Source organism: Prinia subflava, chromosome 14 (assembly GCF_021018805.1).
Source record: "Prinia subflava isolate CZ2003 ecotype Zambia chromosome 14, Cam_Psub_1.2, whole genome shotgun sequence".
Taxonomy (NCBI): Eukaryota; Metazoa; Chordata; class Aves; order Passeriformes; family Cisticolidae; genus Prinia; species Prinia subflava.
The window spans coordinates 12,452,526-12,467,326 of record NC_086260.1 but is presented as its reverse complement, the minus strand read 5'-3'; the positions used below and the strand labels follow the sequence as shown (position 1 = coordinate 12,467,326).

Sequence of the window (14,801 nt, the reverse complement as noted above, 5' to 3'; positions counted from 1 at the left end):
CTGTCCATATTTTTCCCATGTACTTAAATCAATCTTGACTACATTAGACATTCAAATTAAAAAAAAAAAAAAGAAAAAAAAAAATCACACCGCACTTTTCCCTGTTCTGGATGTTATTGTAAAAAGTTGTCCTGAGAGAAATATGAAGTCAATCATCTTTTTTCAGATATTTAATTTTCACAACTGCAACATCACTTTGCTCACCCCCAGCTCTCCCAATTCCTTCTCTCTGGCATCCTAGAATTGGAGGTTTTGCAATGGAGATGTTATTTGTTCCTGAATTTCCTCTCTGCTGCAGCAGCTGACAAACACACACTCTTAGTCCAGGCTGCTCCTACCTGTTTTTTAGTCCACGACCTGAAAGCACCGTTGAGAATCTTTGCTCCCTGAAGGAGATGAGCAGGAGGTTGTTGTCCAGCTTTATGCAAACCTAAGCAGAGAAAAACCCAGTGTCATTCAAGCACTGACAGCTCCAGCTGTTCACAGAAAGTATTTAATTTGAAAATTGTAACTGGGAAAGCTGCAGTTAACTCTTTGAGGGCTGGTCCCCACAAATCAATCCCTACTATAACCTGATGGTAACAAGCAGTGTTTCTGCTGTGTCCTAAACCAGCTGAGCCTTCCCAGCCCGTGCTCCTGCCAGGAGTGGCTACTGAAATTCGGGGTCACTGTCCTCACTCCCAAAGCTGGGCCACCAGGGCGGGCAGGGAAATGCAGATTTACCTTTGAATTTCTCTAGCAGATGCTTCCCCATGTACCAGCACGCCGTTTCAAAGTTGGGGAACTGGGTCAGGCTGACGATTTTCAATCTCCTTTCTACCTCATACGCCCTGCAAGACAAAGCCCCAGCACCTGAGCATGGCAGAGCACCAGTGCCACCACTTGTGCCACACAGGTGCCAGGGTCACTCTGCAGTGGGGCCCTCTTTGTCCTGCTGCCTCAGGCTGGCCTCAGGCCAAAAGCAAACCATGGCAGCACTGGTAAAATACTGAGATACAGCTGTGAGGTGGTTTTATTGCATTGCTTGCCCAGGATCAGTAAAGAACTGCTTGTACTGTCTCACACTGGGCACAGAGCCCAGTGGGCAGTGGGAGGCAGGTGCCAGGGTAAAACCCCAGGCAGTGTCACAGCCCTGCCCTCGGGGTGTGGCCACATCCACCCAGGCACCTCGGGCACCTCGGGCACACTCCTGCACTGCCAGCAGCTGCAAGGACAGCTCAGGATAACTCAGCACGAGGGGACTCGGTCAGAGGGGACCAAGGGGGCTTGGCACCAGCCAGAACTGCCCGGGAGCTGCACCAGCACCACTGGCAGTGATCCAGGACTGCTGATTCGTTAAAAATGAGCCTCTACACAACTTTAGATTTTACAGACAGATTACCTCATCTGCATTTCCACGCTTAGACTGTGAAGAAAATGTCCTGCAAAGGCCAGGCAGTCTACTGGTGTTAGAGTTGCATAAATCCAACCTAAAAGAGAGAGAAGAGTCCTCAAGAGAAGAACTCGAAGGCCATTGGCACAGACTTCAATCCCAAATGATGTCTACACTTCACTGAGCACCTTGCTCCACAGGCACCCACCCCTGCCCCAGAACCACACACACTTGGAGCAAAGCTGCCTCTGGTCCCTTCTTTGTTTTGCTGCATAATGGCAGCTGCTTTCCCAAACAGCCCCTGACGTGTGCTTTATCACAGTGTCACAATCAGGTGCTTTCCAAACATGTATTTTCATACAAAAATCTACTCCAGTTAGTGACTCTCTATAAATTGCTCTGTGTTTATTCCACCATCTGTTCCACAGATGGTCATAAGAGAAACATCTACTTTCCACTTCTTACACCCAAGGTAAAATTCAAGTGTGTAAACATTTGGTGCAAGAATCTACTCACGCACAGTGACCTGCAGTCCCTGAGTGTCCCAGGGGATTAATGTCTGTGACAGGGATTTGGGGGGGGTCAGGGTCAGAATGCAATTTCATTCAATGTAAATTGTCTGTTAGGTGTCAGAAAGCACCAATGACATGGTGGATACAGAAAGAGAACTCATGAGTTGCCACAACCCAGCTAGACCACGAGTGGAACACCCTCCCTACTAGTTTAATGTTTAAAAGGCTGCTAAAATATTAATAGCCAGCAGTAAAGTTCTCATTAGTTTTGTTTGTAAGCACATGAAATAAAACCTCTGCTGAGAATTGGACTCCATACTGGTCAGAGCAAGCTGCCAAATCCCCGTGGCACTGTGGATGTGCTGCTCCAGGGGTGAGCAAAGCCCCTCCCCAGGTGCTCACCTGACGGGATGAAGAGCGTCTGCCCCTGTTTAACCGTGCACTTGTAACATTTGTCCACTTGGTCTGCAAAAAACATCTCGCTGTGATTTGCTGCTGACTGCCAGCGTTCGTACAGAGAAATATTTGCAGAGGCTGGTTTGATGAGATAAAAGATCTTTTCTCCCTGAATTAGAAATATAAAATTAGCAATGAGCAGCCAAATCAAACAACGCTGCTGTGGCATGCACACACACAGACACAGACACACAGAGACACAAATATTTACCTAAATACACATGTAATATTGAGCATTCTGGCAGTATTTAAACAAAATTAATTAGCCAGCTTTGTACAGAAGGGCTGAAATAATGAAATCACAGCTGACCACATCTGCTTGGATTTGTGGGAGTGGTGCTACAAAAGGTTTACAGCACCAGGTTCCATCACAAAAACAGGATGTGGTTTCTTTAAGGTGCCGTGTGTGCAGAAGGCACTAAACAAACATTAAAATCCTAATGGAGAGAAAATACACAGAGGATTTCCACGCTCCAAGTGCTTCCTCACCCAGGAGACCCTGGCACCCCTGGGAGTGCACTCAACTCAGAGCAGTTACGGCTCAGCTACAGCAGGACAACGATGGGAAAACCTGGGAGCTGAATTTTGGAGAGAATTCTGTGATGGCCTTTGTGAATGGACCTGAGTTTGTCACCAGCTACTGGGGAAAGGCAGGCACTGACCTTGAGCACGTGGTACCAGGCAGAGGCGCCCCCAGAGTCTATGTGGAAGTCCGTGTAGCTGTCCTTCACGCAGATCAGGCAGTACTTGGTCACTTTGGGCTTGGCCAGCAGAGCGTCGTCAGGCCAGTAATTTTCCACCCAGGACAGCTTCTTAACGACATCAGGAGGCTCCACAAAGCTTGACATCCTTACAGAGAGAGGGGAGAACACAGGCAGCTATAAAACAGCACCAGGACCTGGGTCCAGCAAGAGGCGACTGTGACAAACACTTGCATGGCAAACTGGAGCAGCTCCTCCTGTGGCAGCGGAACTGCTCTTCATTCAGAAAATTAGGGAAAACTGCTTACAGACAGAGGTTTAAGGGTTTTTAAGTGTGATGACTTAAGAGTAAGTCATTTGCCTTCTTTCAGCAGTATCACCTATGAGCAAATATGTGCTGGTGCAGTTCTCCAGCCCCTGCTGGGCAGGCTCAGGGACCAACACTGATCACAGCCACCTTCCCACCCTCCAGAACAGAGGGTGAGGTCTGTGCACTTGGACAGAAATCCCTGGTGAACCAGAAAAATCAGCAGCTCAAGCTGCTGATTATCAATAATCCAGATAACAATTACATTAATGCTTATGGATAAATAACTCTTGGTCTGATGCTGAAATCAGCAATCTTATTTAGATTGACTGAATTTAATTAAAGCTCAGAAGAAGGAAAAAGTCTAATTTAGGTTGATAATGTGAATATATTTTAAATGTAAGATACATATTTCTATAATTTATATGAACAAATCTATTTATATACATTAAGACCATACTCTTACTGGATATGTATCTAAATTTATACAAATTATTATCTTCATTCACATTGAACATGTGTTCCTCTTTATTTATTTATCTCACTCATATATTATGTTTTTGTCAAATACATAACATATACTATAATCACAGCTAAGACAATGCAGTGGCATGACAACCAGATATTAAGTGTTTCATCCTAGAGTGTGCTGAATTTTAGATTCAAATAGTCCAAAATTTGCAGGAGGTGAAGCTTCACTGCTAGACACTCTACCACATCAGTAAGAGCATCTGCACTTCAAACCAGTATTGAATGCTCCCGCATGTCATTTGTGCTCAGTGTCAAGCCCTGATGACAATAACTCCATTTCCAAGGCAGGGAAGATGGAGCTGTGCATTCAATTAAACTGTCACTGTCTGTGCTAAGAAATAAAATATTTGCTATTAATGTCTCGATTAGCAGAGTATGAACGACAGCTCCAGCAGTCCTTCAGGAAAAAAGACATCCCATTATTTGGGGATAATGGCAGAAAGCTGAGGGAATCTCTGCTGAGGATCTTGGTGGTCTCAAACGTGCAGAGAGCAGAGCCACAAAATCCCAGCCACAGGGATCAGGGGAGTGCCTGGGAAAATGAGCTTGTCACTGGCCACCAGCCTTCTGTTTTCAGCCTTGGTGCTGAAGCAGAGGGCTCCCCAAAACAACCAGTCCTTGTTTCCTACTGACACTCATCATCTGTGTAGTGTGTTTGTGTGTAAAAGGATCTTTTCCTGGTGCTTCCCTTCTGGAAGCATCAGCTGCCCCAGAAGACACCCCAAAGGGCCTGTGGAAATAACCTGCACAGCTCTTGGTGCTCAGTGTCTCAGAGACACCCTGCCCAGGGCTGGAAGGAAAGCAGTGCTCAGTCATGGAGCACAGCCACAGAGAGCAGCAGGCACTGCCTCAGCACCAGCACGGAATCACAGCGTGGTTTGGGCTGGAAGGGACCGTAGGGATCATCTCATTCCCATCTATCCTGGCCAGGGACACCTCCCCCTGTCCCAGGCTGCTCCAGCCCTGTCCAGCCTGGCCTTGGGCACTGCCAGGGATCCAGGGGCAGCCACAGCTGCTCTGGGCACCCTCCTGGGGGGAATTCCTTCCCCAGGTCTGGTCCCTGTGAGCTGCACCAGCACACCCAGGCTGGACAGGCATCAGCACCGCCCCACCCCGGCTGCAGTCAGACACATCACCTGGCAAAGCCCTGGAGCCAGAACCAGAACACAGGCTGCAGGGTGACAGAACCACAACACAACTCCAAAGACATTCTCCTCAAAGGACACCCAGTGACATTTAGCCTACACCTAGGCTCAAAGCAACCAGAAGCTGCTAAACAGCTTTCCCTGAGGAGCAAAAGCACTGGGAAGGCAGAGGCTGAACCCAGCCATGTATCCCAGACACAATGCAGGATTCAGTAATTTAAAATTATAATTTATATAGAATTCTTTGTAAGATTAATATAATTAAAAAAAAAAAAAACCAAACACATAGGGTAGTGTAGTACAGTATACAGCTGTGTTATTATATAGAAATATGTACAAAATAATAAATTAAATACAGAGCATAAACCAAAATAAATCTCTAATAATTACTGTGCAGCAGGCTGGACCCTTACCTGGTGTCAGAGAACTCCAGGTTTGTGACATTTAAGACCCTTTTCCTGTTTGTGCTGTAGTAGTAATCCACAAATTCCTTGAGCTTCATCTTGCAATCTTTCTGCTTGGTGACATCAGTGACATCCACGCTCCGCTCCGGCCCTGCACACGAATCCAGAGGAGAGGAGAGGTTGGTGGACAGCCTGCCTTGTCCCTTTTCTGTGCTTGGGGGAGAGCTAACCTGCCCAGGAACATCTCAACCTTCTGATTTTCTGACCTTCTCAGCCCTTGGATCCTCCCTGTTGTTTATGTATGTACCCACACAGACACACACACATGTATATACATAAATACCCATCTAATGGTGCTTTTGTAGTCACGTCCCTGGGAAAACCATTCCTTGGGAGTGCTTGGGCTGCTCCTGCTTGTGCAGAGCTGTGAGAGCAGTGCAGGCTGCCTCAGCCTCACTGCCAAGCTCCACACTGAACAAGAGGGGCTGCACTGCTAAATACAAGCTCCCACTACACAGCAAGCACTGAGACCAGCACAGCTCAGGGCACAGGCAATATTTACACCACATTTCGCAGTTTTCCTGCCCAGTTGTTCCCCTGAGGCCGGTGCCCAGCCCTGCTGGGAGCAGCTCCAGGGCTGCAGTACCCACCCACGTAGTTCTCCACGTCGCTGACGTAGAAGGTGGGAGCAGGCACGGCCAGCCCCAGCCCGTCCTTCTTGGGCACCAGGATGGGCTCTGCAAAGCCCCTCTCCTCCAGGTACTCTGCTGTCAGCTGGCTGCCAGGCACCTTCACCACGATGTCCTCAGCACTGCAAAGGCAAACACAGGTCAGGGGAGAGGGCTCTGCACTGGTCTGGAACATTCTGGGACGGGCACTGCTGAAAGGAAGGCACTGGGAAGAAGGAATTACAGGCAAATCAGGTGCAGGAGCCAGAGCCCATTTATTGCAAAGGGCACAATAAAATCCTGCAATGCCAAGCGCTCCAGCATCATGCTCCAGCTACTGGGAAGTCCTAAAACAACAGTTTATGGCCAAAGACCATTTCCCTCAGCTGTAGGACCAGCTGAGCTACCAGTGACCAGTGTTACAGGAATTAATGTTAAATGTTTCACTCTAAAGAAGGTGAGATTAAAAACGTTACCCAATCTCAAATAAATGGCCCTAGAAATGCTTTGCAAACAATTTTGAAGCAGACAAATAATGTGCTCAGGAAATATTCTGCAGATCATTTTGAATTGGCAGGGACACCTCCCACTGTCCCAGGCTGCTCCCAGCCCTGTCCAGCCTGGCCTGGGACACTTCCAGGGATGCAGGGGCAGCCACAGCTGCTCTGGGCACCTGTGCCAGGGCCTGCCCAGCCTCACAGGGAATAATCAATTTAATTATCACTGCTACTCTTGCTACTCCAGCGCTGTTTTGGTATGAAACATTTTAGAACAGAACGACAGGGATTCTATTTTTGTCCTTTTTGCTCTCTTCAGTGTTTTCCTTTGACCTGGAGCCCTCACTGGGGCTGTCACTCCCTGCCAGGGGTGCCCCTGGTCTGAGCCCCTGTCCCCCTGGGTGCTGGCACCTGCTCTGTCACATCCCACTCCTTTGCTTTGGAGAAAATTCCTCCACAAGACTTTGTGTCTGAGCCCCGGATCTTGCAGGCATTTCTTTGTGCTACAGACCCTCCTGTCTCAGGAGATTTCATTTGGCAGCAGGATTTTCTTATGCACACATTAATGAGTAACAAAGAGGAAAAATGGGGGGCTGTATTATTTATAACAGTGTTGGAGTGACTCAGAGACACTGCCTGTGTGACTGCAGCCTCAGAGGCCACCCGAGGTTACTGAAATCAGTCTGCCTGGGCTATAAATCTTTTTTAAAATGAGTTGTGCAACCTGTCAAATTATAAATTACAAAAAAAAAAAAAAAAAAAAAAAAGATAAACAGCAAAGATAAAAACCTTGCAGGCCCCAATGGAAATAGCCAGGCAAGTAAAAATACCGGATCCTGAGCTCAGCAAAACACGTCTGTAAAAGCTGCAGAACACTCTCCAGAATTATTTTCCATTTTTTCTTTAAGCAGCCCAAGACTAGTATCTTAAATTAAATGTGAAATTAAATCCTCCATAAAAAGGAAGAAGTTCTGTGTTTACTTTGCCAGTCTCCAAGGATTCTTCTAAAATAATTAGTATTAATAATTAAGGATTTATTTGGCTACAGCCTACATTAAAGAGCCAAAGGAAAATGATCACTCTGGCAAATGGCTGTGGAGCAGCCTAGTAACGTGTGGGACATGTCACCTAACAATTAACACCATTCATTAGCCAGTGAGAGAGCCTTTGTCACCCCGCCACTGAGCAAGCCATTGTTCTGCCAAGATGGGGAGACTGCAGCAAAGCCACCAGGATTTGGAGAACTGGAGAGTTCAATGCAATAAGTGGGTTAGTTTCTTATGCAAGTGCATGTTCCAGGGCCAAACACACTCTGGTTCAGCCTGGAGAGGAGAAGGCTCTGGGGAGATCTCAGAGCCCCTTTCAGAGCCTAAAGAGGGCTTATGAAAGCAGCAAGAGTGAGTTTTTCCAGAGGCAGTGGCAGGACAAGGGGAAGAGTTTTAAACTAGGAGAGATTTAGATTGGATGTTTGGAAGGAATTCCTGGCTGTGAGGGTGGCAGGCCCTGGCACAGGGTGCCCAGAGCAGCTGTGGCTGCCCCTGCATCCCTGGCAGTGCCCAAGGCCAGGCTGGACAGGGCTTGGAGCAGCCTGGGACAGTGGGAGGTGTCCCTGCCATGGCAGGGGTGGCACTGGAGAGGCTCTGAGGTCTCTTCCCACCCAAACCATTCCCTATTTCCATGATCCCAAATCCCAGCACCCATGGAAATCCACAGGCAGTGTGCTCAGCTGAGATGTGAACACAGCACAGATGTGAAGAAGGGAAGAGCCCAGGACTCGTGCAGTCAAAGGCACTGAGACAGTCAGCAGCAGCCTGCAGTGCCCCCAGCACAGCCCAGCCCTGCCCCAGGAGCCCAGCCCTGCCCCAAACCCACCTGGGGAACGTCCGACTGCGCAGCTCCTTTATAAACACCTGGCTCCCGTTCTGCACGGGCTTCACCTCTGTTGTCTGGCCAGTGTCATGCTTATGCCAATTTCTTTTCTTTTTCACTGAAAAAGAATGAATGTGAAGTTAAAGACCATTCCTGAGACATGGGCAGGAAGGACAAATCTTCATTTAATTTCTCACACGAGCAGAGGGAACCCCGCCACGCTGCCCTGCAGATTTTAATATTGCTCTCAATGCCCCATTAGACAATTGTGGTGCAGCTGAAGATCCATTACAGAGCGAGCAGAGAGCATTTTGGAGCAGAGGGCAGCAGCGGGGTGATTGCTGAGCTGCGGTGCCTGCAGCCTCACACAAACACCGGCTCTGACACCCTGGGCTCTCACCCTGCCCCTCATCCCCGCCAGCAAACCCCCAGAAAACCCCTTGGACAGCCTGCAGATGGACCTGTGACACAGCATCCAGCAGGAGTTACCTCAGAATAAAGGAAAAGGGAAAGGGAAAGGGAAAGGGAAAGGGAAAGGGAAAGGGAAAGGGAAAGGGAAAGGGAAAGGGAAAGGGAAAGGGAAAGGGAAAGGGAAAGGGAAAGGGAAAGGGAAAGGGAAAGGGAAAGGGAAAGGGAAAGGGAAAGGGAAAGGAAAAGGAAAAGGAAAAGGAAAAGGAAAAGGAAAAGGAAAAGGAAAAGGAAAAGGAAAAGGAAAAGGAAAAGGAAAAGGAAAAGGAAAAGGAAAAGGGAAAGGGAAAGGGAAAGGGAAAGGGAAAGGGAAAGGAAAATCACTAGAAATGCAGGGAAGGGAACTTTTTATGGCTCAGCCCTGCAGCTGAGGACAGACTGAGGCCCCTTGGCTGCTCCCAGGGGGGGATGGACACCCAGGACAGTCCAGCAGGGACACAGGGCCAGCAGGAGCGAGCACACGTGAGCCAGTCAGGTCTCAGTGTGGTTTTGCCCAGTCCCTGACAGCTGGATAACACAAAGCAAGAAAAACTGCTCCTGCTTTTCCCCTGAGTCAGCACTGTCTCCCTCAGCTGTTCCTGCTTCCACAGCATGTCCAGAGAAACTCACTTTGGTAGAAAATTGGGTTTTTCCACATTTGTACCATTTAAAGCCTCTGTTAATAGAATTTCCATATGTCCCATACTTTCATTCTCCACCCCTGTTTTACACCATGAACTCAGTATTTTGGCCCAAGTCCAGACCTCTCATCAAAACAGTGAGGGAAGGCAGCAGACTCCTCATGGACAGCACCCACTCCTCACTGCACACACACAAACCCACACCCTTTTCCATCCAAAAAGGAATCTGGGACTAGAGATACAATACACGAGATTTAGAAAGAGCAGATTTTGCTTTCCCAACCACAGCCCTGGAATAACTCAAGGAAAGACATCTCCCAGGGAGTCCATCCCAGGTTTTGCACAAAGCATGTTGGGTTTATTAGTTCCATGCAGGCTCCAGCCTAGCTGGAGATATTCATTAAAGCTGCTAGTTCTTTATCTTAATGACTCTCAGGCTTAGTGTATTAATTCAATGCTCCTGGTAACAAAGGAAACAAGCCCGGCTTGAATGCCAAACCTTCCTCCTCTCCCTCCCTCGCCTCCTCCCCCTCTCAGCACATGGGAACCCACACCACGAGTGAGCTGCTTGCCCCGGCACTCCGAGGGCACGGAGAAAGGGAAAGAAAGGGGAAAATCAGAGAGCTCATCCTCTAAACACGTGCCTTTATTACACTGCAGATAGCACGGGCCGTGGGGAGAGGAACGGGAAAAGGAAAAGGAAAGGGAAAGGGAAAGGGAAAGGGAAAGGGAAAGGGAAAGGGAAAGGGAAAGGGAAAGGGAAAGGGAAAGGGAAAGGGAAAGGGAAAGGGAAAGGGAAAGGGAAAAGGAAAGGGAAAAGGAAAAGGATCAGTGCTGAACTGACAGATCCACTGCAGCTCTCCCAAAACCTCTGGGGAGAGCTTTGCCTTGGCTCCAGGGGGGTCACTGCACTCTGGCAGGCGTCCACCTCTGCCACAAACCTCCCCACCCACCTGTCCCACCCAGCTCTCCCACCAGCCCTCCTCAGAGGCAGCCTGGGTTCCCTGCCCCAGAGCACTCCCAGGAGGGGCTGTCTCCTGCAAGGCAGCTGGAGTCCATTACTGCATCAAACCCTCCACCCTTGGCCTTTTTCAGACACACTTTTTATATTTCATCTTTGCCATGAACACCACAGTGAGGACCAAAGGCTCATTCCCATGTGCAAAGGATCCCAGCTTTGGCCAGAAAAGCTACTTTTCTGTAATTTATCACAGATTTCATTTTCTGCAGATCTTTCTGATCCAAATTTAACCTTTGGGAAGTACAACATTGGAAAAAGGGAATACATTTTTACAAAAACTGTAACTCAAAATGAGTAATTCACAGGTATACATTTATTATTTCAAACCTATTAGTGTAGAAGAGATCATCAGTTGAATGCTCATGAAGAATGAGAGGGTGCTCAAGCATGGGCCAGGGGAGGGGTTGGAGTCCCCATCCCTGGAAGTGTCCATGGAACAACTCTACATGGCCCTCAGTGTCTGGTCTTGACAAGCTGATGATCAGTCACGGCTTGGACTCAGTGATCTTGGAGCTTTTTCCAACCTCATTTTTGAGTTGGAAGGGGCTTCACAGCCCAGCTGGTTGCAGCCATGCCCAGGGTGCTTCCCTGGAGCACCCTGTGATCCCTCTGCTGAGCAGCACCAAGGGGTGCATGTGCCCAAAGCCAGCCCTTGGCTCCCTGGCAGCTCTGTAACTCCACGGATTCCAAAGGACTTCTCCTGATTTTCACTGCTGCAAACGAGGCAGCAATCAAACCCAGCATTTCAGACTGTCTTGTGAAAATGAGCCAAGCCTGCCCAAATGAAGCCCTTACATTTTATTGAAATGATGTCAGAAAATGTTGGATGAATATGGATGATTTTTCCCAAAGAGAAGTCCCTACACATTTCATTAAACAGCAATGGCTTAAAATGCCATGTGACAGGAAGCAATCTTCTCAGAGCAGCCACTCACCACAGTGGTAATGTGGAAAAATGTAAGGAGAGGAAAATGATTTTTAAATTTGACATCTGGAAAACATATCTGGTGGAAGCGAGCTCCAGAAATACACGTATATTTTTAAACCCAGACAAGTTGCATAACAGACAATTGGTGTCTGTGTTTCCCTTTGCTAATCTCACAATAATTAAATCCTACCATGAGCTACTGGAGCTGGAACAACTCCTACTCCTTTATCAGGGAGCTGATGGTGCTGGATAAGGGGTCTGAACAGCTCCTGGGGCAGGGAACAAGAGGAGGCGACATCCCCAGCCCTGCAGCAGGACACCCTCCCTGCAAACCCCAGCAGATGGAATTCACCACTCCCTCCTCCACTGCATCCCACTTCCAACTCCCCTGGCCCGGTGTGCCCTGCCAGGACAGGCCACAGCAGAACAGCCTCTGTTCCCACGGGATCCATGGTTCTACATGTTAGTGGGGAAAACTGCTGTGCAGCTGTGACCCTGTCATCAGAACTCAAGGTAAGGGTAGCAAAAACTTATGTTTGAAAAAATTTCTGCACTTCCCTTCTTTGATGAAGGGTGTTGCACGTGATTAAACTGCCTCTGCCGCACTCAGAGGGAGGAGGGGACGTGTCCCTGCTGTCCTGCAGAGGGGATGTGGGTCTGATTCCCAGCACGCTGCACCCCAGAGGGAAGAGGGTCAAGGGACCCTCTGAGCCCCCGCCTGCAGAGCTGCCCCAGGTCTGTGGCTGCAACAGCAGAAGGACCTGGAGCTGCTGGAGTGATCCAGAGGAGCCCTGGAGCTGCTCCAGGGCTGGAGCCCCTCTGGAGCCAGGCTGGGAGAGCTGGGGGTGCTCACCTGGAGAGGAGAAGGCTCCAGGAGAGCTCAGAGCCCCTGCAGGGCCTGAAGAGGCTCCAGGAGAGCTGGAGAGGGACTGGGGACAAGGGACAGAGGGACAGGACACGGAATGGCTCCCACTGCCAGAGGGCAGGGCTGGATGGGGTTTGGGGCAGGAATTCCTGCCTGGGAGGGTGGGCAGGCCCTGGCACAGGGTGCCCAGAGCAGCTGTGGCTGTCCCTGGATCCCTGGCAGTGCCCAGGGCCAGGCTGGACACTTGGAGCAGCCTGGGACAGGGAAAGGTGTCCCTGCCCATGGTGGGGGTGGAGCTGAGCTCCTGCAGCACTTTCTGCTGGGCTGCATGCTCTGGGACACATCAGTGGATTTTTATTTGGATAAAAATAACTGGATAGACAGAAACCTTTTAAAAAGCATAAGAGTGTTGTTGTCAATTCAACTCTCTCCATCATAACTGGTATATTAAACTTGCAATCTTTTTATCAAAACTGCCATGTCTTGAATTCCAGGATGACGCACCCCAGTTTTCACAGAATTGATATTCAATTCCTGATTATAGGCTTTTGCTGCTTCTGTCTGGGTTTTTCCCTTTGCACTGAAAAGTAGGTGCCTTCCATCATTTATAATTTAAAAAAAAAAGTGAAATAAATCAAAGTATCAGACCCATGTGAATGTTATGCCCTGACACTCTCAGAGGCTGGAGATCCTGTGCTGCTGCTTCCCTCCAGGTTAGGATCAGTCTGGGAGTATCTGCAGTCACCCCCCATCAAATCCCAAATCACCCCCTTCAAAACGATTTGTGGCTATTTGTGTAACCAGGAAAACAGAACACTAGAAAGGCTGATCCTTTCCAACCAGGACATTTTGTAGGGACATACTGATTTTGTTAAGTCTTTCAGAACCAGCCCCCCACGGGGATTTTGGCAGCTTCTCAGTTGGACCTCTGGGAGACAGGAACAGCTGCAGGTTTCCAGTTCACATTTGATTTTCAAAAAATCACAGTGGAAATACAATTCCATTTTCTGCTCACAAAACAAACACTTCAGACTCCACCCCATTCCCACTAGAATTTTTTTAAACTTTAACAATTAAGGCAACACAGAAATAATTGCTTGGGTTAAAATTTCTGAATTTGAACACAACAGGAGTCCCTTTCCAGTTTTTCTTATTTCACACTACATGAGAGGTCATCAGGACTCCCTCAGCTCCAGCAGATGAGCGCAGTGCTCTTCCTCTGCAGGATGCCCTGAGGTGGCAGAGCAGCAGGATCCTCCCCAGCACTGTTGCTTATTTAGAACTGGTTTTCAAGAGAAGCATTTCATCTTTCACAGGGATTGGTTTCTTTTCTTTCTTTTTTTTTTTTCTCCATTGTGTAATAGAAAGAATTTGTGAATTAATCTGACCAAAGCAAACACATCCCACGATTCCTTCCCAGACAAAACTCCCACTGAGATCAACTGTCACTTTTGCTCAGGAGAACTTTTTGCTGTGAAAGAACTGCAAGAATTGGCACCCTCAGTGTATCCTACAATTCTGACTGACACTGAAATCGCTGCAATTCTATACCCGGGCCAAGCACAACAAACTGTTTCTTGCTCTTCTCATCTGCAGACAGAAAACACCATGTGGGTTCCCAAACTCCCTCTACCAGCACTTGGCTGCCTCCACAGGGCTTTTCCAGCCCCCGTAGCTGCGTGTGGGCACTGCTCACTCAAGGCAGGACACTCAGGTGTCTGTGGGGCTGGGCACGCCCAGGTAAGAGCCTGCACCAGCTCACACGTGCCCAGGGCTGCAGCCAGAGCTCCCCGGCCCAGCCTGCAGCTCCTGGTCTGAGTTCCAGCAGTTATGGCACAGATCCTGAGACCCTTCTGCAGAGGCAAAAGCAGCTCCTGCTGTTCACACCCCCCTGGCTGCACAGGGATACTTACAGGTCGACTTCCCGTGGGTTTTCTCACAATTTGGACAGTGGTAGATGTCAATGTCTGGTGCCTCTTCCTCCTCCACGCCGACACAGCTGGAACACAAAAGGCAGAGCTGCCATTAGCCCATGCCAAGCACAGCTCTGAGAGTGACAGCCCCGCGGGTTTGTGTGCCCTGCCCACACCAGCCCAGGGCTTGGTTCCACATCCCTGGGCAGCTCCAGAGGCTGCCAGCCAGGACCCACCCAGAGCCCACTGTGGAACTCCACGAGGATGTGGCAGAGTCCCACAGAAGGTCTCTTGTGCAAGGAGACTGTTCTGCACCTACACAGAGCTCATCCCACGTAAACCTGGTTAACAAAACACATCTTCACAAAATGAGTGTGGGCAGCTGTGAAGTGCCAGAGGGATCTTGGCAAGGCACACCACGAGCACAGCTCGCCAGGTCCCACCTCTGTGGCACTGCAGGAGGATGGGGAGGTGAAGCAGACAGGGCTCAGCACTGCTGGCCGGGCCAGGGTGCCCCGAGGGGG

The 14,801-nt window shown here is 49.1% G+C and overlaps 1 protein-coding gene across 3 annotated transcripts in view; it reads right to left on the bottom strand.

Moving 5' to 3' along the window:
- The window catches only part of PHF2 (PHD finger protein 2), a 48,729-nt gene that overhangs the window by 13,193 nt on the left and 20,735 nt on the right, over positions 1–14,801 (bottom strand). For all 3 annotated transcript variants that reach the window (XM_063411688.1, XM_063411687.1, XM_063411686.1), the window contains exons 2-10: positions 14,278–14,363; positions 8,466–8,580; positions 6,079–6,239; positions 5,438–5,579; positions 3,003–3,189; positions 2,287–2,449; positions 1,382–1,469; positions 724–830; positions 339–430 (exon numbers count right to left, since the gene is read on the bottom strand). In XM_063411688.1, coding sequence (XP_063267758.1) covers positions 339–430; positions 724–830; positions 1,382–1,469; positions 2,287–2,449; positions 3,003–3,189; positions 5,438–5,579; positions 6,079–6,239; positions 8,466–8,580; positions 14,278–14,363 — 1,141 coding nt within the window. The remainder of the gene's footprint in view (positions 1–338; positions 431–723; positions 831–1,381; positions 1,470–2,286; positions 2,450–3,002; positions 3,190–5,437; positions 5,580–6,078; positions 6,240–8,465; positions 8,581–14,277; positions 14,364–14,801) is intronic.